This window comes from Rhinatrema bivittatum, chromosome 2 (genome assembly GCF_901001135.1).
Source record: "Rhinatrema bivittatum chromosome 2, aRhiBiv1.1, whole genome shotgun sequence".
Taxonomy (NCBI): Eukaryota; Metazoa; Chordata; class Amphibia; order Gymnophiona; family Rhinatrematidae; genus Rhinatrema; species Rhinatrema bivittatum.
The window spans coordinates 56,301,865-56,329,326 of NC_042616.1; the positions used below are offsets into that span (position 1 = coordinate 56,301,865).

Consider the following 27,462-nt stretch of genomic DNA (forward strand, 5'->3'; position numbering starts at 1 on the left):
CTGCACCGATGCCGGTATCTATACCGAAGCCACTACCTGCACCGACACCGAAGCAGCCGTCGACGCCGATGCCTGGCCCAATGCCGGAACCAGTCCTGTCGTTGCCAGTGCCTGGGGCCCCAGCACAGCCAGAATTAGTGTTTCAACTTCTAATGAACAGATTCAATGCAATCGTCGGTGCTCTACCACCGAAACCGGTTCCAGCCAAACCACATGAAGAAGTCCCTGATCCACAGCCAAGTCCTTCAGGGCTTTTTCGACCACCAAGGTCTTCTCCCACTTCTCCATGTAGAGAAGACCCATACGATTCCTGGGAGGACAAACATTCGGATACTTCTGAGAGTTTTATGTCTGACCCTTCTCCTCTTCCGGAAGGAAGAAATCCCCACCGTAAGATTTATCCTTCACTAATTTTGTTAAGGATATGGCAGGCACCATACCATTTACCTTGGTATCTGAAGAGGACACAAGATGACAAACTTCGGAAATCCTGCAGTTCATGGACCCTCCAAAAGAAGTCTTGGCCATCCCTGTCCACGAAGTACTGTTGGAATTACAGCATAGACTCTGGGAGCATCCATGCTCAGTACCATCCATTAATAAGAGAGTGGACACCACTTATTTAGTTCAAAATGTCCCTGGATACCAAAAATCTCAACTGCCACATCAATCAGTTGTTATTGAGTCTGCACAGAAGAAGTCTAAAAGAATAAGACCTCATTCTTCCACTCCTCCTGGGAAGGATCACAGATTCCTGGACTCCTTGGGCAGGAAAGTGTATCAGGGGGCCATGCTCAATTCAAGAATTGCGTCATATCAGCTATACATGACACAATACCAGAAGAATCTGTGGAAAAAGATGCAAGAGCTTTCCAGTTCCCTGTCTCAGCAATACCAAGAAGCAGCTCAAGCCATAATACATAAAGGGCTTGAAGCTGGTAAGCACGAAGTCCGAGCCGCTTACGACAATTTTGAAACTGCTTCCAGAGTAGTGGCCTCAGGAATAAGTGCACGTCGCTGGGCATGGTTGAAGGCCTCTGACCTCAGGCCTGAGGTCCAGGAAAAACTGGTTGATTTGCCATGCGTAGGTGATAACCTCTTTGGCTCAAAAGTACAGGATGCTGTGACCTAGTTGAAAGAACATATGGAAACCTTGCGCCAACTGTCGTCCGTTCCGCAAGATTCTGCTGCATCATCTCGCTGTCCTCCAAGGAAGGAATCTCGAAGGCCTTTCTACAGGCAGAGGCGTTATTACCCTCCAGCATCAAGGGGCAGATCTTCTCGTCCACAGCAAAGATCTCAGCCCAGACAACCTAGACCTGCTAGGCCTCAACTTCCACCGCAGACGGGACCGGCTGCAGGTTTTTGTGGCCATCACCAGAGACCAAAGCCATCTCCACAACCCAACACTGGACCTGCCAGTAGGAGGCCGAGTTTCCTCCTTTTACAACCATTGGCTACAAATAACAACAGACCAATGGGTACTCTCAATAATATCTCGAGGTTACCAACTCAATTTTGTCTCAATTCCAAGAGATTCTCCTCCAAGACCTCTTCCACTAAGCGAAAATCACATAATTCAACTACAAGCAGAATTATCCACCCTTCTGAGAGCCAGAGCCGTAGAGTCCGTGCCCTGGACTCAGCAGGGCAGAGGATTCTACTCCCGTTATTTCCTCATTCCAAAGAAAACCGGAGGCCTACGTCCCATCCTAGACCTCAGAAATTTCAACAAATTTCTGAAGAAAGAAAAGTTCAGGATGGTTTCTCTAGGCACCATGCTTCCACTCCTTCAAACAGGAGATTGGCTTTGTTCTCTGGATCTACAAGACTCTTACGCTCACATTCCAATATTCCCTCCTCATCGCAAGTATCTGCGCTTCCTGGTGGGTCACCAACATTTCCCGTACAGAGTACTACCATTCGGACTCGCTTCAGCTCCCAGAGTATTCACCATATGCCTGGCAGTAATAGCAGCACACTTACACAAGGAAAGTGTCCACGTCTTCCCTTATCTGGACGACTGGCTGATCAGGAGTCAATCTCAACAAGGAGCACTAACTTCTCTCAACCGAACAATTGCTCTACTTCATTCCATGGGGTTTCTCATCAATTATCAAAAGTCCCATCTCATTCCATTTCACCTGCTTCAATTCATCGGATCAGAATTGAACACCATCCTCTCAAAAGCCTTTCTACCCGACGATCGGGCAGAGACACTTTCCCTATTGGCAAACTCGCTACACTCGAAGAAACAAGCAACAGCTCATCAATTTCTGACCTTACTAGGCCACATGGCCTTCACAGTTCATGTCACTCCTATGGCAAGACTAGCCATGAGAATAACCCAATGGACTTTAAGATCACAATGGATCCAAGCCATTCAACCACTGTCCTCTCCAATTCAAGTAACCCACCAGCTGCGTTCATCTCTACTTTGGTGGGCGAAGAAGGACAACTTGCGCAAGGGCCTGCCCTTCCAACAACCAGTCCCACAGATAACGTAAACTACAGATGCATCAACCTTAGGTTCGGGAGCTCACATAGACAATCTCCAAACCCAAGGTACTTGGACAAAACTCGAAGCAACATTTCATATCAATTTCTTGGAACTTCGAGCTATACGTTATGCTCTGCATGAATTCAAGGACTGCCTTTCATACAAGACTGTTCTCATTCAAACGGACAATACAGTAGCCATGTGGTACCTGAACAAACAAGGAGGTACCGGCTTGTATCTCCTTTGTCAAGAAGCCACACAGATTTGGAACTGGGCCCTAACACACTCAATGTTTTTCCGGGCCACTTATCTGGCAGGCATTCACAACGTAGTGGCAGATCGCCTCAGTCGTCAATTCCAACCACACGAGTGGTCCCTGGATCCCTTAGTAGCGACCAGGATATTTCAACATTGGGGGAAACCAACAATAGACCTCTTTGCATCACACCTGAATCACAAAGTGGACAAATTCTGCGCTCTGCACAGACAGAAACACCAACCAGCCAAGGACGCCTTTGCTTGCCCTTGGAACTCAGGCCTACTATACGCGTATCCTCCAATACCGCTCATAACCAAAACTCTAGTGAAGCTACAACAGGACAAGGGGTCCATGATACTCATAGCCCCATATTGGCCTTGACAAGTATGGTTTCCCATACTCCTAGACCTCTCGATCAGCGATCCAATTCGCCTGGGTGTAGCTCCCACTCTCATAACTCAGGATCAGGGTCGGTTGCGCCATCCCAACCTTCAATCCCTATCCCTGACAGCATGGATGTTGAAAGCTTGATCTTACAACCACTCAATCTTTCAACCAATGTCTCTCAAGTGCTTATAGCTTCACGTAAACCTTCAACACGGAAAAACTATTCTTTGAAATGGAAAAGGTTTACCTTGTAGTGCACAGCAAAGAACATTGACCCTTTCTCCTGCCCCACAACTTCTCTACTAGACTACTTATGCCATCTTTCAGATTCTGGTCTCCAGACATCATCTGTAAGAATACATTTAAATGCAATCTCAGCTTACCATAACAAGATGGGAGATGCACCAATATCCATACATCCTCTTGTCAGTAGATTTATGAGAGGCTTAATTCACCTTAATACACCAATTCAGCCACCTGTCACAGAATGGGACCTGAATCTGGTCTTAACAAGACTCATGCGTTCTCCTTTTGAACCCATGAATTCCTGTGATCTTAAATTTCTCACATGGAAGACTATCTTCCTTATAGCCATTACATCGGCTGGAAGGGTTAGTGAGTTACAAGCCTTGTCACGTACTCACCCTATACAAAATTCCTACATGACAGAGTGGTTCTCCATACACATCCAAAATTCCTTCCCAAAGTCCATACACATCCAAAATTCCTTCCCAAAGTCCATAGTTTTGTCCACTTTCTTTCCAAGGCCTCATTCTCACCAAGGGGAACTGGCCTTACATACCTTGGACTGTAAGCGTACGCTAGCATATTACTTAGACCGCACTGCAGTCAATAGGAAATCCAATCAGCTCTTTGTTTCCTTTGATCCAAACAAACCGGGTAAAGCAGTGGGAAAACACACTCTCCTCCAACTGGCTAGCAGATTGTATACAGTTCTGCTATGAAAAAGCAGGCCTTCCTCTCCAAGGGCGAGTAAAGGCACATTCAGTAAGAGCAATGTCAACCTCAGTAGCCACTATCGTTCAGTGCCAATTCTTGACATATGTAAAGTTCTCTTCACACCTTTGCAGCTCATTACTGTTTAGACCAGGGCTTCTCAACCGGTGTGTCGCGACACACTAGTGTGTCGCCAAACACCGGCAGGTGTGTCGCGTCTCCCGGTGTCCCACTGCCCCATTGTACTTTCCTTCTCCCTTTTTCCAGCCCCCGCGGTCCAATTGAAAGCCTCCTTTCTTCCTACCCCCACTGCCCAATGGGAAGCCTCCTTCATTTTGCCTTCCCCCGCGCAGGCCAATCGGAAGCCTCCTCCCTGCCACCTGCCAGTGGGAGTAGGAAGAAGGGAGGAAGCCTTTGATTGGCCGGTGAGGCAGGCATGGCACTGCCCGGGAGTGGGGTGGGAGGAATAGCAGTGTAGGACCCCGACGAAGCAAGGCTGCTACGGGAGCCCATCCCCGTAGCGGTGAAGAGGAAAACCCGACCCCGACGGTGCAAGGCCGCTACGGGAGCCCAGCCCCGTAGCGGTGAAGAGGAAAACCCGACCCCGACGGTGCAAGGCCGCTACGGGAGCCCAGCCCCGTAGCGGTGAAGAGGAAAACCCGACCCCGACGGGGCAAGGCCGCTATGGGAGCCCAGCCCCGTAGCGGTGAAGAGAAAACCCGACCCCGACGGTGCAAGGCCGCTACGGGAGCCCAGCCCCGTAGCGGTGAAGAGAAAACCCGACCCCGACGGTGCAAGGCCGCTACGGGAGCCCATCCCCGTAGCGGTGAAGAGGAAAACCCGACCCCGACGGTGCAAGGCCGCTACGGGAGCCCATCCCCGTAGCGGTGAAGAGAAAACCCGACCCCGACGGTGCAAGGCCGCTACGGGAGCCCATCCCCGTGGCGGTGAAGAGGAAAACCCGACCCCAACGGTGCAAGGCCGCTACGGGAGCCCAGCCCCGTAGCGGTGAAGAGGAAAACCCGACCTCTGACTGAGGCGCCCATCCCTGTGGCGCCGAAAAAAGAAGGCCCGCCGGATTAAAGCAACGGCGGAACCGGAGCCCATCCCTGCAATGAAGGAAGAAATTATTTTTGGTGAGAGCTGATGTGTCTGTGTGTGAATGGGGGCCTGGGTGAGAGCTTGTGTGTGAATGGGGGCCTGGGTGAGAGCTTGTGTGTGAATGGGGGCCTGGGTGAGAGCTTGTGTCTGTGGGTGTGAATGGATGTCTGGGTGAGAGCTTGTGTCTGTGGGTGTGAATGGGTGCCTGGGTGAGAGCTTGTGTCTGAGGGTGTGAATGGGTGCCTGGGTGAGAGCTTGTGTCGGAGGGTGTGAATGGGTGCCTGGGTGAGAGCTTGTGTCGGAGGGTGTGAATGGGTGCCTGGGGGAGAGCTTGTGTCTGAGGGTGTGAATGGGTGCCTGGGGGAGAGCTTGTGTCGGAGGGTGTGAATGGGTACTTGGGTGAGAGCTTGTGTCTGTGGGTGTGAATGGGTACCTGGGTGAGAGCTTGTGTCATTGGGTGTGAATGGGTGCTTGGGTGAGAGCTTGTGTGTAGGGGTGTGAATGGAAGCCTGGGTGAGAGCTGGTGTGAATGGGTGTAAGAGCTTTTGTGTGTGATTGAGAACTTGTATATAAGAGAACATGAGTGTGATTGAGAGAGCGAGACTGGTCAGGGAGGTGATGTGTTTCTGTGTGAGAGAGAGAAACTGGTCAGGAAGATGACTGGTGTGAAAGAGACCGAGACTGGTCGTGGGGTCTAATTGGGGGTGTGTGTGTTGTGAGTGACTGGTTGTGGGTGCTAAGGAAGAAGATTGAGGACAGAGCTTCAGCAGCCCTTGCTGCTTCTGGTTAGTGCTATTGGCCTGGAAGGGAAAGGAGTAGGAGAGTTGCTGGAGAAGGTAAGTAAAGGTGGCTTTTTAAATTTATTTTTCTTGATTGACTGCCATTTTAATTATTGGGTATTATGCGATGTCTGCTGTTTTGAAATATTTTATTGATATTTGGACATGTTTTAATAATTTTTATGAGTATTTAATTGAATATTATTTTGTTCAGCAGCTGCTTTGTAACATTTTTGGTATAACTTTACAATGATTTCAGTGTGGGGCTCTGTAGCAGCTTGGCTTATTCTGTTTTCCCAATAGGAAATGTTTTAGTGTTTAGGGCCTGGTTTAATAGTTGTATTTCTTAGATAGGGTTGTTACTGTTTGCGTGTGTTCCGTAATACAGGTGTAACTTTGTGCAGGTTAGTTTGTGTGCATTATTGCAAATCCTGAGTCTGTTAGGTGCTATATTTCTCTTTCCATTTCTCCAGGTTCGCACTGTATGCAGAGTGGCTTTTTTGGTTTTCCGTTCCAGTTTCTGTCTCCATATTTATAATTTGTGTTTTTTCTGTACTTGGTGAAGGTCAGTTCTGGGTGTGTGACCGAGGTGAGGTATTTTACTAGCATGTAGGCATTTGTATCAATCTTATTTGATGTGTTTTCTCAATAGGATATGCATTAGTGGTAAATTACTGTCTTTTCATAAGGAAGGCTATTGTGCCTGGTAGTAAAGGGAGTTTGTTTTGCTTTTACTGAGATGTCATCAGAACCAGAATATCTTTTTTTTGTATGGTGAGTTGTACGGGTTATGCCCTAGATCTGCTCTGCACTCATTGCTGAGGGTTGAAGAGATTCCTGTGGATGCAGAGTGCATGTTTACACTTAGCCCCGTGATGATCACATGTTCAGTGTGTCACGCATATGAGAACCATTTGTCAGGTGTGTCCCGGCCAAAAAAAGGTTGAGAACCACTGGTTTAGACAAAGAAGGACAACAAGATTCAGCCTACGGACAATCTGTCTTAATGAACTTGTTTCCAGTATAATCCCAACTCCTTCTACATCCAACCTGCTGTGATTTTCGGCTGCCTCATTTTCACCAACAATACTTCAGTGTTGCTTCACTACAAAATGACTCAGCCTCTAGCTTGCTAATCACCCATATGTGAGGACTAGCATCCTGCTTGAATGGGATAAAGCAAAATTGCTTACCTTGTAATAGGTGTTATCCCAGGACAACAGGATGTAGTCCTCACGAAACCCACCCGCCACCCCGCGGAGTTGGGTCCGATAGATTTTATTTTATTTTTGCTAAAGCTTATTGCTACATATGAGACTGAAGGGAGACCCCTGTGGCAGAGAATATCATGGCATGCTGGGCATACTCAGTGGGCTCAGAGTGCCAGTCAAAAGTTTCTAGAAACTTGGACAGTTTTCCACAATAGGGCTCTATCAATGATGTCACCCATATGTGAGGACTACATCCTGCTGTCCTAGGATAACACTTTTACAAGGTAAGCAATTTTGCTTTCCTCAAGAGTCACAAATGAGTCTGGATTTCTGGATATTCAGAATAAATATTCATGAGACAGATTTGTATACACTGTCTCAATGGTATGCAAATGCATCTCATGCATATTCATTATGAATATCCTGAAAACCAGGCCTGTTTGTACCTCTTGAGGAACAGAATTGGCCAACCCTGCCTTAGAGGGTGTGTAGTAAAGATATCCTGCCTATAGCTAAATGAACAAAATGGGGGGATGGTTATGAAAATCTTTTAAGAATGATTGTTTTGAAATGGGGGTGGGTAGAATTTAAGGTTTATGTCAGTACACAGTGAACCTGACCCCACATGAGCTCATTGGTCCTTCAAAATTAAAATGTTACTCTCTCTTTAGAAGAAGAGGCAGAGGAGAACAAGGAAAATGTTGATTTGGCCAAGGAGAAGGAAAATATCCTGGTGAAGAAGAAAATGGAACATGATATTTCAGAAGGGAACGTGGTAACCGCTGCAGCTGCTGCTCTAGCCTCTGCGGCCACCAAAGCAAAGGTATGTATGTATATATGTGATATTCCTGGTCATCCCTTCTTACTACCTTTCTAATAGCTTACCTGTGAGGCCTTTTTATTTGTGGTCACTGAAGCAGAGTTGACTTTGCCATTGCATAGAAAATGTATGACATAATCAGATGTCTTTCATGTTTAGACTGTAATTCAGAATTCTAGGAGCCATTTTAGTCATGAAGAAAACTAGAACCTTAGTAGGATATGAAACCTTTTTTTAAAGACCAGCTAAAGAGAATTTAGTGCATAAGCTTTCAAGACAATTTAAATTCTTCTGCTGATCTTGTTCCTGAAAAAGCAAAAATGTAAGTAATAGGTGACCTAAGAATTCAATTGAGACATCAAATATTTTGAAGAATCTAAGTATTGTAGTGCTGTTAATGGCCTCTTATCTTTGGTTGGGTAGTTCATATTGAAATGTACCAGCTTAAATTTAAAAAAAAAATTCAGAAGACTTCGAAAGCTTGTTGCCCAGCTGATCGTTGCATTTTGACCCAGCAGTTTCCTTCTCCTCCTTTTTGTACTTCAGCTTAGTCAGAGCTAAGCTTAGCATTTGCCCATCACTTGCAACTAACTACATGGGTATTTTCTGTTTTTATCTCTCTCCCCACATAACCCAACATGCCAAGTCTGGTTATTGCAGTGCCTGTCCTTGACCAGGGGTCATGCAACAAAGCTCCTTCTGGAACACTGCATCCATGGACCTTAAATCTGGCCACAAGGTGTCACCCTTAAACAGTGACCAGGACTCCTTCACCCTACCCCCGGGCTCATAACACTGCCTTTATCACATTTCCATCTGGTCCGGGGAGTTTTGGATCAAACAGGGATCTTGAATATGGCAGTACAAAGCCCAATGCCCAGATTGCCCACTTTAAATAATTTTTAAATTAGCTGAAATTCCCTGTTTGAAAAAAAAGTTATGTGTGACAATTGCAGGATCTTTGAAGCCTGGACCACCCTCAGTGACAGCTGGGGCTAACCCTGGTTTCTTAGTGTCCAGTCAGATGAATCCAGAACAAGTGGGTTATGCACCTCTACCAGCAGATGGAGAGGGAGCAAATTGACATCACAGTACATATACCCCTGTAGTGACTGCCAGTATTCTCCGTCTCCAGCAGATGGTAGAGGTGCATCTCCCCACTGAGGATTGCTTCATTTAATAAAAAAAAAATGGAGAATTGAGGAAATAATTTCACCCTGCTCTCCTGTGGTGATACCAAATGCTCCCTCCCACAGTTGAGAATTCCTGAGGTGATTTTCATGGTCCCTCAGATGAGGGCCTTGGTCCAGTAGCTGGTTTTTCAGCTGGCTTGGACTTAGCTGCTTAAACAGCTGAAAGGCAGTGGGTGCAGGAAGCCAAGCATGGTGGTGACGGAGACCGTCTCTGTACTCAACCAGAAAAGTCTGAACTCCAGTAAGTTTAAAAAAAAAAATTATCCAGAGACTAAGGAGGTTTTTTTTTGTTGTATATGGCTTCCTCCTTCCCCCAGTCTCGCTGCTCGGCACTCTGTTCTGATGTTCGTCCTGCTCCCTCCGTGGGAGGGTGAGAAACGTGGGCAGCCTGACAGGCTATGCCCCGCTCCAAGGCTTTTTGTTGCACACCACGAGGTATGCCGCAACAGCATTTCGCGCACTTTGTAAGACTGCCCTCTACAGGATTGACGGTCCAGTGTGTGCGTCCAGCTTGTGCGCCCCAGTTTTTGGATGCACAGTTGGGCCTTGTAGTCTGTGCATCCAAAAACTGTTAAGCGCCACCATAGTGGCCACACGCTTGCTTCTGCACACAGCTTGTACTGTGCACTTAGGTTTTTTTGTGACACCTAAGTGTTGGACACATAATTTTGTGCGTTTAGATTCAACGTGTATATAAAAAAAAAACAAACAAACAAACAGCTAGACGCACAATTCCAGTCGTTGTTCAGTGCACTATCGGCCTTAATAGCACTTATGCCTTGGAAAGCTTAGTGTCCTTCTCTTTGCACTGCTTGAATATTTGGGCATCTCAGCCAAGAGTGCTCACTAATTTGTGCCAGCTTTGGAGGCACAAATTATCTTCCTCTTTCACTCAGCCTAGTTCTTCCCAGCCGGATGTAGGTTTGGGTAACGACAACTCAGGTGGGGCGCCTGATTTTGGAACTCCCCTAATTGGTTCCTCAGCAGAGGATGGTAGCTCAGTGAGTATTCCTCAGGTACTTCCTGGTCTGGATACTTCTACTTTTTCATGAGTAAGATTTTTTTTCAGGGGCTGCAATCTTTCTTCAGGTGCATTCATCAGCCCTGTCCAGTACTCCCATAGCAGAGGCGCAGGTAGGAACCTTGGCTGGGCCTTCTGTTAAGCACCGGAGTACTAGAGTGGTAGCAGGATCTCTGGGTCGAGATCTGGATCGCACGGATGATGATGCCAATCCTGACTGTCTTTTCCTTCCCCCGCCCTCCCCCCTCCAGGGGCCAGGTGAATGGTGGTTCCTTATCGGCTCATCCTGATGTGGCCCATTTCCTGAAACATCTTCGTCCTCCCTTGCAGTTTCCAGTACCTTTATGGAATCTAAATTTGGTCTTGGATTTCTGAGCGGATCCTGCGTTTAAACTGATGCGTAGCCTGTCCTTGTGGTTACTGACCTTGAAAACGGTGTGTCTTGTGGCAGTTTGTGTGGAGAGTTTCAGAGCTGCGGGTCTTGTCTTGCTGGGAGCCTTTTCTCCGGGTGACCCCAGGGGCAATACATCTGTATACTTGTTTCTTCTTTTTTTTTACGAAGGTGGTCACAGAGTTTCATTTGAATCAGTCCATCTCCCTGCTGTCCCTAGATAGAGAGAGGAACGTAGAGGAGTATCATCTGTTGCGACCCTTGGATGTCAAGAGACCTATCATCTGGTATCTGGAGATTACTGAACCTTTACGGAAAACAGATCGCTTGTTTGTTCTTCATGGCAGTACTAAACAGGGAGAACTGGCCTGTGGGCTACGATAGCCATTGCAGCATACGTTGATGCTGGCCAGCCGTTACCTAGTTAGGTTAGGGCTCAGGTAGTGTCATGGGCGGAAGTTAGGTTGCTGTCTCCTGTTGACATTGCCGAGCGGTAACGTGGTCCTCATTATGCACCTTTTCCAGGTTTTATCGTCTGGATGTGCAGGTCCAGGAGGAACGCAGCCTTTGCACGTGCGGTTTTATTTTAACTGGACCGCGGGCAGCCTCCCACCCTATTCGGGAGTAGCTTGGGTGCATCCCACTTGTTCTGGATTCATCTTACTGGATGCTAAGAAGTGAGAAATTACTATTTACCTGATTAATTTCCTTTTCTTTAAGACAGTTGGATGAATCCAGCTTCCCTCCTGTGGCTGTCAAATGTTTGCATTATGGTCCTCTTGTGTGACTGTGTGATGGGGATTACTGATGTTAATCCTGACCCTAGACTAATGTTTATACATTCTTGTCTGTGCTCAGAGTTGACTGTTGGCTGAGTATTGAAATGGTTACTTGTTTTTAATCATGATTTTTGCTAGTCTGTCCACAGTTGCTTTTGAAGACAATTCTGGCAAGCTGATGTCACTGACATCATTTTGCTCCATCTCCGTCTGCTGGTAGAGGTGCATAACCCACTTGTTCTGGATTAATCTGACTGTCCTAAAGAAAAGGAAATTATCAGGTAAGTAGTAATTTCTCTCTTCCAGTTTCAGCTTTTATTTGGTTTCCTCTGCTGTTAAGACAGCACTGGAGGGAATTAGGAAGTACACTTGCTGTGATGAGAGCAGGGCCCATCTATTGCTGTGATTGACAGCTATCTGAGTCCCATGGGCCATATGGCATATTTTTTTTGATTAGCACCCAGCTGCACAAGAATAATTTGTGTGGTTAAAAAAAAAAAGGCTTCCCAGTACCATAAGGAGCACTGTGATGTAATGTGCTGCTTTAAGAACTCATTTTACAATGCATAATGAGGACTTCTGGGGTTTTTCACTTTCCTCTTGTAATCTGAACGATATTTCTGTCTCTGTGATGATGTATTTCTCAACTCACTGCAGATGAGGAGCTGATTTGTTCTGATGTTGATACAGACAGAGGTAAATGCGAGTGCTTCAACCCTGAGCTTTCTGCTGATCCTCGCAGTGCATAAAACACATAGCAAAGCTTCTAGAAGTTTTAGCATGAGTTTTCCATTTTAAGATCTCCTAATCGTTTATGAAAGATTCTCCTAATCGTTTATGAAAGTGAGACTGAATGTATAGGTGACTGCTGTATAAACTGATCAGATATGCTCAGTTTACTCCCTTTTTACATTACTGAATAGAAAAAATGACTTGTATGCATCAGACTATATTCTAGTGCTTATATCGTTTTTAGACAATCTTGTAAATGCAACAATGTACTGAGTGCCAAATACTAGTCCATAAATCTCAATCCAAGATAGGATAAACCAACCACCATAATTTCTGGTGGTTGGTTTATCCACACCAATTATGGTGGATAAACCAACCTCCATAGCATGCAAATTTTATCTCATGCATATTCATTTTGGATATCTGGAAAACCTGACTGGCTGGGGGTCCCCCAGGACAGTTTTGGGAACCTCTGCACTAGACTATACCTCTTACCCAGTGCAGTAACTGCATGTAAATATTGATTTTAAACTAGAAAGCTAAGAAAAGGTAACTTAGTAGATATGCCCATACCTATATAGTCAAGTTTGAAAGTGAACGATCAACAGATACTCATGACATTACTTTTTTCACTGATCTTCCTACTTCTCTTCCTTTGATTTCTTACTTTTTATGATATGCAGTCAGGCAGACAATAACAATTTTAATAGGAATAAACAGCAACCTTTTCTTTCAGATGCTTGGAGCTAAAAATAGGATTTAATTTGCTCTTCTCAGAGTAAATTAACAGGGTCTTGTTGAATAATATAAGGGTGAGATTTTTTTAAGCAAATATGGAAGTTGAAAATCAGTTTGCAAGTACATGCTGTAATTAACACTTCTAAAATGAAAAACAATTGTAAAATGTAGGCGTATTTTCCTTCATAATTAAAAGTACATCTAGCATTAGTTACACAGGATGTTTATTATTTTTGCTGGATTTAATGATTGCCTTTCAGATACTTCACATCACTAAAAGTTTGAAAGCTTGCTGTATGTGTGTATATGTACATAATCTCTGAGTGGGAGAGAAAGTGACTGGGCTACATAAAGAGGGGGGAAACACCAAAATCAACTATACAGTTCACAGTGGAAGGGCCTGGAGCACAACCAGATAACACAAATACAAATAAGACTGAAAGTGAGGTAAGCTTCAATTGATTTTCAGAACAGTGTGTTTGTGAGGAGCTAACTAAACTTAAAGGAGATAATGCAATGGGACCAGATGGGATACATCCGAGGATTCTAAGGGAACTTAGAGATGTCCTGGCAGCAACTCTGGCTGACCTTTTCAATGCTTCTTTAGAGTCTGGAGAAGTTCCAGAGGACTGGAAAAGGGCAGATATGGTTCCTGTTCATAAAAGTGAAAGTAAGAAGGAAGCTGGGAACTACAGGCTGATTAGTCTGACCTCTATGGTGAGCAAACTAATAGAATCACTGCTAAAACAGAGGAATAGTGCAATTTTTGGACTCCAATGGATTGCATGATCCAAGGCAGCATGGTTTTACCAAAGGTAAATCTTGTGAGATGAATCTGATCAACTTCTTTGATTGGGTAACCAGAGAGTTGGCTCAAGGGAGAACGCTAGATGTAATGTACTTTGATTTCAGCAAGGCCTTTGACACGGTTCTGCACAGAACACACAAATTGTGCACCCTTTATATGGATCCTAGAATGACTGAGTTAGAAATTGGCTATGTGGGAGGCAACAAAAATGGAGTTTTCTCCGAGGAGGGATGTGTTGCTAGTGGTGTGCTTCAGGGATCAGTCCTTGGACCAGTTCTTTTCAACATTTTTATGAGCAACATAATGGAAGGGTTGTCAGGAAAGGTTTGTCTTTTTTGCCAAAATCTGAACATTCAGGAAAGTGTGGAAAATATGAGGAGGGATCTAGTGAAGCTTGAGGCATGGTCTAAGGTCTGGCAGCTAAGATTTAATGCTAAAAAATGCAGAGTAATGCATTTAGGATGCAAAAACCCAAGGGAAAGCTGTAGTATTGGAGGTGAAATTCTTCTAAGCACAAAGGAAGAGAAGGATCTGGGGGTAATAGTATCTGATAATCTTAAGGTGGTCAAACAGGTGGATAAAGCAATGGTAAAAGCCTGAAAGATGCTTGGCTGCATAGGGAAAGGAATGGTCAGCAGAAAAAGGGAGGCAATATTGCCCCTCTATACTTCCTTGGTGAGAACTATCTTGGAATACTGTGTACAATTCTGGAGAGTGCACCTTCAAAAGAATATAAAAAGGATAAAGTCAGTCCAGAGAATGGCTACTAAAATGGTCAGTGATCTTCATTCTAAAGCAAATGGGGACAGACTTAAAGATCTAAGCATGTATACCCTAGAGGAAAGGGAAGATATAAGAACATAAGGCTTGCCATACTGGGTCAGATCAAGAGTCCATCATATCAGTATCCTATTTCCAAGAGTGGCCAAGCCAAGTCACAAATACATGGCAGGATCCCAAGGGGTAGATAGATTCCAAACTGCTTATCCCAAAAATGAGTAGATTTCTGCAACTCTCCCTTAATAACTGTTAATGGACTTTTCCTCTAGGAACTTGTCCATATCTTTTTTTAAATGCAACTATAAGAACATAAGAAAATGCCATACTGGGTCAGGCCAAGGGTCCATCAAGCCCAGCATCCTGTTTCCAACAATGGCCAATCCAGGCCATAAGAACCTGGCAAGTACCCAAAAACTAAGTCTATTCCATGTAACCATTGCTAATGGCAGTGGCTATTCTCTAAGTGAACTTAATAGCAGGTAATGGACTCTCCTCCAAGAACTTATCCAATCCTTTTTTAAACACAGCTATACTAACTGCACTAACCACATCCTCTGGCAACAAATTCCAGAGTTTAATTGTGTGTTGAGTAAAAAAGTAATTTCTCCGATTAGTTTTAAATGTGCCGCATGCTAACTTCATGGAGTGCCCCCTAGTCTTTCTATTATCCGAAAGAGTAAATAACCGATTCACATCCACCCTTCTAGACCTCTCATAATTTTAAACATCTCTATCATATCCCCCCTCAGCCGTCTCTTCTCCAAGCTGAAAAGTTCTAACCTCTTTAGTCTTTCCTCATAGGGGAGCGGTTCCATTCCCCTTATCATTTTGGTAGCCCTTCTCTGTACCTTCTCCATCGCAATTATATCTTTTTTGAGATGCGGCGACCAGAATTGTACACAGTATTCAAGGTACGGTCTCACCATGAAGTGATACAGAGGCATTATGACATTTTCCGTTTTATTCACCATTCCCTTTCTGTTTGCTTTTTTGACTGCCACAGCACACTGAACCGACGATTTCAATGGGTTATCCACTATGACACCTAGATCTCTTTCTTGGGTTGTAGCACCTAATATGGAACCCAACTTTGTGTAACTATAGCATGGGTTATGTTTCCCTATATGCATCACCTTGCACTTATCCACATTAAATTTCATCTGCCATTTGGATGCCCAATTTTCCAGTCTCACAAGGTCTTCCTGCAATTTATCACAATCTGCTTGTGATTTAACTACTCTGAACAATTTTGTGTCATCTGAAAATTTTATTATCTCACTCGTCGTATTTCTTTCCAGATCATTTATAAATATATTGAAAAGTAAGGGTCCCAAATCAGATCCCTGAGGCACTCCACTGTCCACTCCCTTCCACTGAGAAAATTGCCCATTTAATCCTACTCTCTGTTTCCTGTCTTTTAGCCAGTTTGCAATCCACGAAAGGACATCGCCACCTATCTTATGACTTTTTACTTTTCCTAGAAGCCTCTCATGAGGAACTTTGTCAAATGCCTTCTGAAAATCCAAATAGACTACGTCTACCGGTTCACCTTTATCCACATGTTTATTAACTCCTTCAAAAAAGTGAAGCAGATTTGTGAGGCAAGACTTGCCCTGGGTAAAGTCATGCTGACTTTGTTCCATTAAACCATGTCTTTCTATATGTTCTGTGATTTTGATGTTTAGAACACTTTCCACTATTTTTCCTGGCACTGAAGTCAGGCCAACCGGTCTGTAGTTTCCCTGATCGCCCCTGGAGCCCTTTTTAAATATTGGGGTTACATTAGCTATCCTCCAGTCTTCAGGTACAATGGATGATTTTAATGATAGGTTACAAATTTTTACTAATAGGTCTGAAATTTCATTTTTTAGTTCCTTCAGAACTCTGGGGTGTATACCATCCGGTCCAGGTGATTTACTGCTCTTCAGTTTGTCAGTCAGGCCTACCACATCTTCTAGGTTCACCGTGATTTGATTCAGTCCATCTGAATCATTACCCATGAAAACCTTCTCCATTACGGGTACCTCCCCAACATCCTCTTCAGTAAACACCAAAGCAAAGAAATCATGTAATCTTTCCGCGATGGCCTTATCTTCTCTAAGTGCCCCTTTAACCCCTCGATCATCTAACGGTCCAACTGACTCCCTCACAGGCTTTCTGCTTCGGATATATTTTAAAAAGTTTTTACTGTGAGTTTTTGCCTCTACAGCCAACTTCTTTTCAAATTCTCTTAGCCTGTCTTATCAATGTCTTACATTTAACTTGCCAACGTTTATGCTTTATCCTATTTTCTTCTGTTGGTTCCTTCTTCCAATTTTTGAATGAAGATCTTTTGGCTAAAATAGCTTCTTTCACCTCCCCTTTTAACCATGCCGGTAATCGTTTTGCCTTCTTTCCACTTTCTTAATGTGTGGAATACATCTAGACTGTGCTTCCAGAATGGTATTTTTTAACAATGACCACACCTCTTGGACATTTTTTACTTTTGTAGCTGCTCCTTTCAGTTTTTTTCTAACAATTTTTCTCATTTTATCAACAGTCTAACTTCAGTTAGTCAGCCAGAGTGACTCACTGCTCTCTTGATTAACAAATGTTGGTCTCTAGTCAAACCTAATCACACTACCTCAACACCTTTCCAAGGTGAGTAACTGAGCTGAACTATTCAACTTTTTTACTTAGGTATACACTGCTCCTAGCTTATTTCTAGCTTCTGGCTACTTTTTGGGGGGATTTTTGTGTGTGTGTGTGTGTTTTTGGTTTTTTTTTCAATACAAACACTCAATTCTTTAAAAGTCTGCAGAAAACTCAGTTCTGCAGACTTTTAAAGATAAACACACTACCTACTGCTTACTAGCTACCTTATTGACTGACTATTTAAAAATACAAACAGTCTAACTTGTTTATTCACTGCCTTTCTGACTATTAAAGGCACAAACACACTAAATAATATTCCCAAATAATTAACTTTGCCCTAATATCTTTCACCACATCCTCTGGTAACGAATTCCAGAGTGTAATTATGCGTTGAGTAAAATATATATTTTCTCTAATTAGTTTTAAATGAATTACCTAGAAGTTTCATTGTGTGTCCCTTGGTCTTTGTACTTTTTGAAAAAGTAAACAACTGATTAACATATACTCATTACATTTCACTCATTTTATAGACCTCTATCATATCTCCCCTCAGCCGTCTCTTCTCTCCTCCTTTCTTCATAGGGGAATTGTTCCATCCCCTTTATCATATTGGTCGCCCTTTCTCTGTACCTTTTCTAATTCTGCTTTATCTGTCTTGAGATGTAGTGACCAGAACTGAACCCAATGCTCAAGATGAGATTGCACCATGGAGTGATTCCGAGGTATTATGATATTCTGTCTTATTCTCCATTCCTTTTCTGATAATCCTTTACATTCGATTTGTTTTGTTAACTGCTGCTGCTGCACATGAGCAGAAGATTTCAATTTATTTTCAACGATGACACCTAGATCCTTTTCCTGAGTGGTGACTCCTAATGTGGAACCTTGCATTTTATAGCTATAATTTGGGTTACTCTTCCCTAAGTGAATCACTTTGCACTTGTCTACATTAAATTTCATTTGCCCTTTGCATGTCAAGTCTCCCAGTTTTGCCACATCTTCTTGCAGTTTCACAATCCTCTTATGATTTGACAACTTTGAATTATTTTGTGTCATCGGCAGATTTGATCACCTCACTTGTTGTTCCCATTTCCAGGTCATTTTTAAATATATTAAAAAGCATCGGCCCCAGAACAGAACCCTGGGGCACTCCATTATTCACCTTTTTCCATTGGGACAATTTACCATTTAGCTCTACTCTTTTTTTTTTTTTTTTTTTTTCCTTCGTCTTTATTGTGTCAAAAGAACAAGAAAGACATACAAGTAACGACATGAGATAAATACAAGGAAAATATCATCACATTGGTTACGAACAAATCACAAGGACCCAAAGTTTTCAAAATAACCCTTCCCAAAACAGGATCAACCTATGAGAACAAAAACATTCACGCCACATACACTCTTGCATTCTCACACAGTCACTCGCCCATCAAAGACAGCATTCATCTGCAACCAAGCTGAGCAAGTCGAGTACAGTGAAAATAAAAAGAACAAGTAGAGAATTACGTAGAGTCTTTACTAATGTTTACTAATGAGGATGTTGGGGAGATACCAGTTCAGGAGATGGTCTTCAAGGGTGATGAGTCAGACGAACTAAATCAAATCACTGTGAAACGGGAAGATGTAGTAGGCCTGATTGACAAACTAAAGAGTAGCAAATCACCTGGATCGGATGATATGCATCCTAAGGTACTAAAGGAACTAAAAAATGAAATTTCTGATCTATTAGTTAACATTTGTAACCTACTATTAAAATCATCCATTGCACCTGAAGACTGGAGGGTGGCCAATGTAACCCCCACTATTTAAAAAGGGCTCCAGGGGTGATCCGGGTAACTATAGACCAGTGAGCCTGACTTCAGTGCTGGGAAAAATAGTGGAAACGATTCTAAAGATCAAAATCATAGAGCATATAGAAAGACATGGTTTAATGGAACAAAGTCAACATGGATTTACCCAAGGGAAGTCTTGCCTAACAAATCTGCTTCATTTTTTGAAGGGGTTAATAAACATTTGGATAAAGGTGAACCAGTAGATGTAGTTTATTTGGATTTTCAGAAGGCGTTTGACAAAGTCCCTCATGAGAGGCTTCTAAGAAAACAAAAAAGTCATGGGATAGGAGGCAATGTTCTTTCATGGATTACAAACTGGTCAAAAGACAGGAAACTGAAAGAATGATTAAATGGTCAATTTTCTCAGTGGAAAAGGGTAAACAGTGGAGTGCCTCAAGGATCTGTACTTGGACCGGTGCTTTCCAATGTATATATAAATTATCTGGAAAGGAGTACGAGTGAGGTTATCAAATTTGCGGACGATACAAAATTATTCAGAGTATTTTTATCACAAGCAGATTGTGATAAATTGCAGGAAGACCTTCTGAGACTGGAAAATTGGGCATCCAAATGGCAGATGAAATTTAATGTGGATAAGTGCAAGGTGATGCATATAGGGATGCATATAGGGAAAAATAACCCATGCTATAGTTAACACAATGTTAGGTTCCATATTAGGAGCCACCACCCAAGAAAGAGATCTAGGCGACATAGCGGATAACACATTGAAATCATCTATTCAGTGTGCTGCAGCAGTCAAAAAAGCAAACAATGTTGGGAATTATTAGAAAGGGAATGGTGAATAAAACGGAAAATGTCATAATGCCTCTATATCGCTCCATGGTGAAGACCACACCTTGAATACTGTGTACAATTCTGGTCGCCGCATCTCAAAAAAGATATAGTTGCGATGGAGAAGGTACAGAAAAGGGCGACCAAAATGATAAAGGGAATGGAACAGCTCCCCTATGAGGAAAGACTAATGAAGTTAGGACTTTTCAGCTTTGAGAAGAGATGGCTGAGGGGGGATATGATAGAGGTGTTTAAAATCATGAGAAGTCTAGAACAGGTTAATGTGAATCAGTTATTTACTCTTTCAGATAATAGAAAGACTAGTGGGCACTCCATGAAGTTAGCATGTGGCACATTTAAAACTAATTGGAGAAAGTTCTTTTTCACTCAATGCACAATTAAATTCTAGAATTTATTGCAGAGAATGTGGTTAGTGCAGTTAGTGTAGCTGGGTTCAAAAAAGGATTTGATAAGTTCTTGGAGGAGAAGTGCATTACGTGCTATTAATTAAGTTGACTTAGAAAATAGCCACTGCTATTACTAGCAACAGTAGCATGGAATAGACTTAGTTTTGGGGTACTTGCCAGGTTCTTATGGCCTGGATTGGCCACTGTTGGAAATAGGATGTTGGGCTTGATGGACCCTTGGTCTGACCCAGTATGGCATGTTCTTATGTTAGGTTCCATATTAGGAACTACCACCCAGGAAAAAGATCTAGGCATCATAGTGGATAATACTTTAAAATCATCGGCTCAGTGTGCTGCAGCAGTCAAAAAAGCAAACAGAATGTTAGGAAATATTAGGAGGGGAATGGTTAATAAAACGGAAAATGTCATAATGCCTCTGTATCACTCCATGGTGAGACCGCACCTTGAATATTGTGTACAATTCTGGTCGCCGCATCTTAAAAAAGATATAGTTGTGATGGAGAAGGTACAGAGAAGGGCAACCAAAATGATGAAGGGGATCGAACAGCTCCCCTATGAGGAAAGGCTGAAGGTTAGGGCTGTTCAGCTTGGAGAAGAGACAGCTGATGGGGGGATATGATAGAGGTCTTTAAGATCTTGAGAGGTCTTGAACGAGTAGATGTGAATCGGTTATTTATACTTTCGGATAATAGAAGGACTAGGAGGCATTCCATGAAGTTAGCAAATAGCACATTTAAGAAAATTCTTTTTCACTCATGGCACAATTAAGCTCTGGAATTTGTTGCCAGAGGATGTGGTTAGTGGTTAGTGTAGCTGGGTTCAAAAAAGGTTTGGATAAGTTATTGGAGGAGAAGTCCATTAACGGCTATTAATCAAGTTTATTTAGAGAATAGCCACTGCTATTAATTGCATCAGTAGCATGGGATCTTCTTGGTGTTAGGGTAATTGCCAGTTCTTGTGGCCTAGTTTGGCTTCTGTTGGAAACAGGATGCTGGGCTTGATGGATCCTTGGTCTGACGCAGCATGGCAATTTCTTATGTTCTTATGTTCTTAAACACCTTGTGCCTACAGAGAAAATAACCTTTTAATGCTCTAAATGCTTTGAGAGGTCAACTTCCTTCTCCAAAATGCTTCCATGCGCGCAGTGTGAGACAATACTTTCCATTGTGTGAAAGAGGGTGCCTCATCCGACTTCCAATTGGCTAGGATGGCCTTTTTGGCCTGCCCCCCCCCCCCCCCCTGCGGTATGAGGTCCTGCTTCTCCCATAGACTTCCCTGACCAAGTTATGGAACACCCAAGTAACCTGTCTTAGATAGGTGGTGACATGGCACCAAAAAGGCTGTAATTTAGAGAAACCAGTGAACATATGACACAGATCCCCGGGGCCATTTGGCATTTTAAGCAGAAGTCTGATTCCCATAGTTTCATTAGGGTGCCCCGGACGCTGGTAATATAGGTTCTGTGTAAAAGTTTAAATTGAATTTTCTGCATAGAAGCTGCAAGATAATGCTGATACATTAATATGAAAGCACAAGACATCAATTGCAGGGAAATCTCAGTATTCAGATCCACATTCCACTTAGCACCCGGGCAGGCAGATCGGAGAGAATCTGTTTACCCCAGATAGCAATTTTATTGAATTTTGACGAGGTATCTAGAAAACCATCTTCAGAGTCTGTGGGGATAACAAGGGAAATGTTGTTTTGGCTTACAGAAAAGCAATAATGACGAGCTTGGAGGTAGGTGAAAAAGGGAGGCCTCTGTATCTTCCACTCCTCCCTTAATTGTTTGAAAGAATAAAGACAGTTAGATTCCGGGTCAGTCAACTGTGCCAAACAATGTATCCCCCTGCGCGCCCACTCCAGAAACACAGAGGAGTTCAAACCAGATAAAAAATCTGAGTTACCCACGAATTGCAGAAGGGGGAGACAGCTACACTTCTGCCCAGCAGCCCTCTCCACCACCTCCAAGCCTTGTGCATTGCACTGAGCCAGAACCCAGAAACCCCCCCCAAGGAGCGCAGTCTGCCAGAGCTGAGGTGAACCAAGCTGAGCGCAGAATATGGTGTAGTCCAATCAGCCAGCAGGCCGCCTAGATCGAACTTTGGACGATGGGAACCCATTCTTGTACAGAACAGAGAAGGCACGCTACATTGTAAATTTGCAAGTCAGGGAGAGCAACCCCCACCCCATGCACATATTAACTGAAGAATGTTGAAACTCACTTGGGCTGGGCGGTTGCACCACACAAAGGACCCAACCATGGATCGGAAGGCACCAGATAGTGGAGGGCTTGAGCCAAAGCAGTAGCATTTGCAGGGGACATAATAGTTTGGGGAGAATAACCATTTTAACTAGGGCACAGCAACCAAAAACTGAGAGAGGGGCGGGCTTTCCATTTCTGTAAGAGAGCTTTAATATTCAAAGCAGAGTCAATATTTAAAGCATAAAGTTCATCAACCGATCACGCAATTTTAATCCCCAAGTAGTAGAAAGAGGAGCCAGCCCGAGCTAATGGAAAAGGGCCAGTCCAATTATCTGTTGAGGAAGGAGAAATAGGAAATGCCTCTGACTTCTCATAATTTTTCGAGCCAAGTCACTGGAAGAGAGCTGCAGAGTGAACCGCAAGGTGATCACCCTGTTGCAGAAGCTCGACTGGATGGTGAACCTGGCCAAGAACAGTGTTAAGCCTGCTCATTCATTGGACTACCTTAGGATTGAGTTCGACATGAGGCAGACCAAGGTTTTCCTGCTGGAAGCATGTATTCAGAAGTTGATGACACATCTCTGACTGTTACTGAACAATCTGCGCCCGACCCTATGGTCCTACCTACAAGTACTTGGCTTAATGGCAGCGACCCTGGAAGTGGTCCCGTGGACAAGGGCGCGCATATGCGTCCTTTTCAGCACTCCCTGCTGTCTCTGTGGAACCCGCAGTCTCAGGAATATTCGGCTCCTCCTGTCGATGGAAGTCTCCTCCCAGCTGCAGTGGTGGCTGCAGGCAGATCATCTAAGGAAGGGGGTTTCCCTAGCACCACCGGACTGGCCAGTACTGATAACAGATGCGAACCTCCTTGATTGGGGAGCTCACTGTCAGGAGCTGACAGCACAAGGGCGCTGGAATACGGAGGAGTCTCTCTGGAACATCAATCGTCTGGAAGCCATAGTGGTCCAGTTGGCATGTTTGCAGTTCAGCGACAGGCTGCAGGGTCAATCGGTCCGATAATGTCGGACAGTGCAACCGCTGTGGCTTATATCAATTGGCAGGGAGGAACCAAGAGCCAGCAAATGTCGCAGGAAATAGATCAGCTTATGGAATAGGCAGAAGTGCGTCTCCAGATTATCTCAGCCTCACACATAGCAGAAAAGGACAATTAAAAGCACACTTTCTCAGCAGAATGGGCCTTGTCAGACAAGGCATTTCAGCTGATTCCGAATTGATGGGGTCGCCTGTTCCCACACTTCCTGACAACTTCTTGCAGTGCAAATGTTCCGCGATTTTTCAGATACAGGAGAGATCCGAAGTCATTGGGGATCGATGCCCTAGTGCAGGAGTGGCCGGAAGACAAGTTGCTGTATGCCTCTCATTCATGGCCTATGTTGGGCAGATTGATCCAAAGGATTGAGCGCAACAGAGGGATGGTGCTCTTGGTTGCTCTGGATTGACCCAGGAGGCTATGGTATGCGGATTTGCGGCGGCTCCTGGGGGACCCTCCCCTTCAACTTCAGGCACACAGGAACCTGCTAAGTCAGGATCCAGTTCATCGCAAAGATCTGTTTTGTCTTACAGTATAGCCCTTGAGAGCGCTCGATTGTTGAAACGTAAATACTCTGTGACAGTGATTTCCACCTAGCTTAGGGCTAGAAAGTTCTCCACTTCCTTGGCCTATGTGCAAGTTTACCGAGTGTTTGAGGCCTGGTGTGTGGATCAAGGTACTCTTCCTCATTCAACCAAGATCCCACTCATTTTGGAAATTTTGCAGGATGGCTTGAATAAAGGTTTGGCCCTTAATTCCTTAAATGTACAAATAGTGGCTCTCGCCTATTTCAGGGGCCAGGTGAATGGTGGTTCCTTATCGGCTCATCCTGATGTGGCCCATTTCCTGAAACATCTTCGTCCTTCCTTGCAATTTCCAGTACCTTTATGGAATCTAAATTTGGTCTTGGATTTCTGAGCAGATCCTGCATTTAAACTAATGCATAGCCTGTCCTTGTGCTTACTGACCTTGAAAACTGTGTTTCTTGTGGCAGTTTGTGTGGAGAGTTTCTGAGCTGCGGGTCATGTCTTGCTGGGAAGCTTTTCTCCAGGTGACCCCAGGGGCAATACATCTGTGTACTTGTTTCTTCTTCTTTTTTTTTTTTGTTTACGAAGGTGGTCACAGAGTTTCATTTGAATCAGTCCATCTCCCTGCTGTCCCTAGATAGAGAGAGGGACGTAGCGGAGTATCATCTGTTGCGACCCTTGGATGTCAAGAGACCTATCATCTGGTATCTGGAGATTACTGAACCTTTACGGAAAACAGATCGCCTGTTTGTTCTTCATGGCAGTACTAAACAAGGAGAACTGGCCTGTGGGCTACGATAGCCTCTGCAGCATACGTTGATGCTGGCCAGCCGTTACCTAGTTAGGTTAGGGTTCATTCCACTAGGGCTCAGGTAGTGTCATGGGCAGAAGTTAGGTTGCTGTCTCCTGTTGACATTTGCCGAGTGGTCCTCCTTATGCACCTTTTCCAGGTTTTATCGTCTGGATGTGCAGGTCCAGGAGGAATGCAGCCCTTTGCACGTGCGGTTTTGACTGGACCGCGGGCAGCCTCCCATCCTATTCTGGAGTAGCTTGGGTACATCCCACTTGTTCTGGATTCATCTGATTGGATGCTAAGAAATGAGAAATTACTACTTACCTGATAATTTCCTTTTCTTTAGGACAGTCAGATGAATCCAGCTTCCCTCCCTTGGCTGCCGAATGATTGTAGCATGGTCCTCCTGTGTGTGACTACGTATTACAAGGATTATTGATAAGTGTTAGTCCAGTCCCTAGACTAATGTTATTACATTCTTATCTGAGCTCAGTGTTGCCTGTTGGCCGAGTATCGAAATGGCTATTTGTTTTTAATCAGGTTTTTTGCTAGTCTGTCCACAGTTGCTTTTGAAGAGAATACTGGCAGGCTGATGTCACTGCAGGGGTATATATATAGTATGACATCAGTTTGCTCTGTCTCCATCTGCTGGTAGAAGTGCATAATCCACTTTTTCTGGATTCATCTGATTGTCCTAAAAAAAGGAAATTATCAGGTAAGTAGTAAATTCTCATTATTTGTAAATTTGCTTGTTTAATTTTGCTTCCTCCCTATGGATTTTAGTGATATTTTTATGATATTTCTGGTGTAAAGCATCTGATCTGATAATTACCTTGCAGCTTCTCTGTGAATAAAAGGCATTCTTTATCTGCAGCATCTAGCAGCAGTGGAAGAGAGAAAGATCAAGTCCCTTGTTGCTCTCCTGGTGGAAACGCAAATGAAGAAACTTGAGATCAAACTTCGTCATTTTGAAGAGCTGGAAACCATTATGGACAGAGAAAAAGAGGCTGTAAGTATAGATACTCAGTATAGAGATAACCACAATATGCTAACTGACATGGACATGTTTTACACTTTTGCAGTCCTGTAGCTTGACAATTAGTTTTACCTCGTTCTTTTAACCATTCAAAAAGTATATTAGACTGCAGGATAATCTCTGTCCAAGGGAAGTATTATGTTCTTCTAGGATCATAGAAAAATGGGACTGGAAAAGACGTATGGGTCTAGGATACGATGTCTCTAGTTACGACAGCATTAATATTATCAACACTGGGTCATCAAACAGCGATGGCTGAGACTCCTTGGCATCTTTGGCAAAACCCCAAAGTCCAGCCCATCCCCATTGGCACAGACTGCATCTGTATCAAAGGGACCTATTAGCTGCACTAGCCATTAGCAATTTAACATTGAGGGCACATTAATCTTCCTCAATTAGGATCTGAGAAGAGGCCCAAGAACACAGATCCTTTTCTTTCCTCCCTTCTTCTTTATCAAGTCCAGGAATGAACACTACTGACGTCTAATGGCTGCTGTAATCCGTACTTCTACTACCGCTATTACTGCTTATTTCTGTAGTGCTACTAGATATACACAGTGCTGTATAAATATTTTTATTTATTTTTTAAAAATTGCCTATAATAAAAATTAGACACTGAAACTCTGCCAATCCACACACAGTAGGGGTATTTATTGAAAATAGCACCACAAAAACCCGCACTAATTAACCCTTTTGGGTATTAATAAATCATAGATGTTTATCCTTTTTGTTAAATTCAAAACCAAATTGGTTCAAAACTTGCTTGAAACAACACTTTTCACATTAAGACATAACTCACCAATTGGTTACCAAGAAAAAAAGTTTATCAAGGAAAAATTTTTAAAGAGTGTAAGAGATGCTTCATAAAATTTTTAGGGCACCATCCCGGTGTACCTTGTTTAGCTTTTTAATCATGAGCACCACCATCCACCCTAAAATCATTTTTATTTCTCAAAAATGATTTTTTGTTAATTTTTTGTATTGTTTTTCTAAAATATTATTTCAAAATGCTTCATGAAAAAATGTGAAAAGCAGCACAGAGGATCACAGTTCGCCAAAATTATTCCAAAATCCAAACAGGTAAATCTGACTTGAGCACGAATCCCAAAACGTCGTTGTGACCATTGGCACGAATAACCCCAACAAGGCCAAGTTTCGAATTTCTTCTTCATCAGGGGAAGCCACTTAGCCGCTGCACTTCACTCAAATCCATTAAAGAGGCTCGCAAAAGCGCTGCCCGATGTTCCTTCAAAACATGGCGGTTTCCAAATTCAACATAAAAACAATTGTAAAACAAAACACAAAACATACAATTTAAAACTCTTAACCAATAGCATATTTTCTAAACATCAGAAAAGGCTTCTCTAAATAAAAAAAAGCTGTATGCATTTTTCATAACATTTTCAAATCTTGAAGGGAATGCAAATCCATGGGCAACTCATTCCACAATCTTGGCCCAATTACAGATAAAGCCTTATTACTAGTCTCTTGGTGTCGAGCTTCTCATAGTGTTGGTATCTCCAGTAGATGCTGACTGAAGGACCATAATGTACGAGTTGGATGGTAAAGTGTAAACAGCTGGCTTAAATAATACACTGAAGTCTCTTCCTTATGGAGCTTACAGTCTAGTCAAGGCAAATGTATAGGATAAATAAGACAATGGGTATTTCATTTATTAAGAAAATAGTTAAAACCAACAAGGCTATG

At 43.4% G+C, this 27,462-nt stretch overlaps 1 protein-coding gene across 3 annotated transcripts in view; it reads left to right on the plus strand.

The window, feature by feature from the left end:
- The window catches only part of SMARCC1 (SWI/SNF related, matrix associated, actin dependent regulator of chromatin subfamily c member 1), a 557,827-nt gene that overhangs the window by 433,049 nt on the left and 97,316 nt on the right, over positions 1–27,462 (plus strand). For 2 of the 3 annotated variants that reach the window (XM_029588187.1, XM_029588189.1), the window contains 2 exons: positions 7,866–8,017; positions 25,594–25,728. In XM_029588187.1, the coding sequence (XP_029444047.1) occupies positions 7,866–8,017; positions 25,594–25,728 (287 nt within the window). The remainder of the gene's footprint in view (positions 1–7,865; positions 8,018–25,593; positions 25,729–27,462) is intronic. The other variant, XM_029588188.1, reaches the window with a different exon arrangement.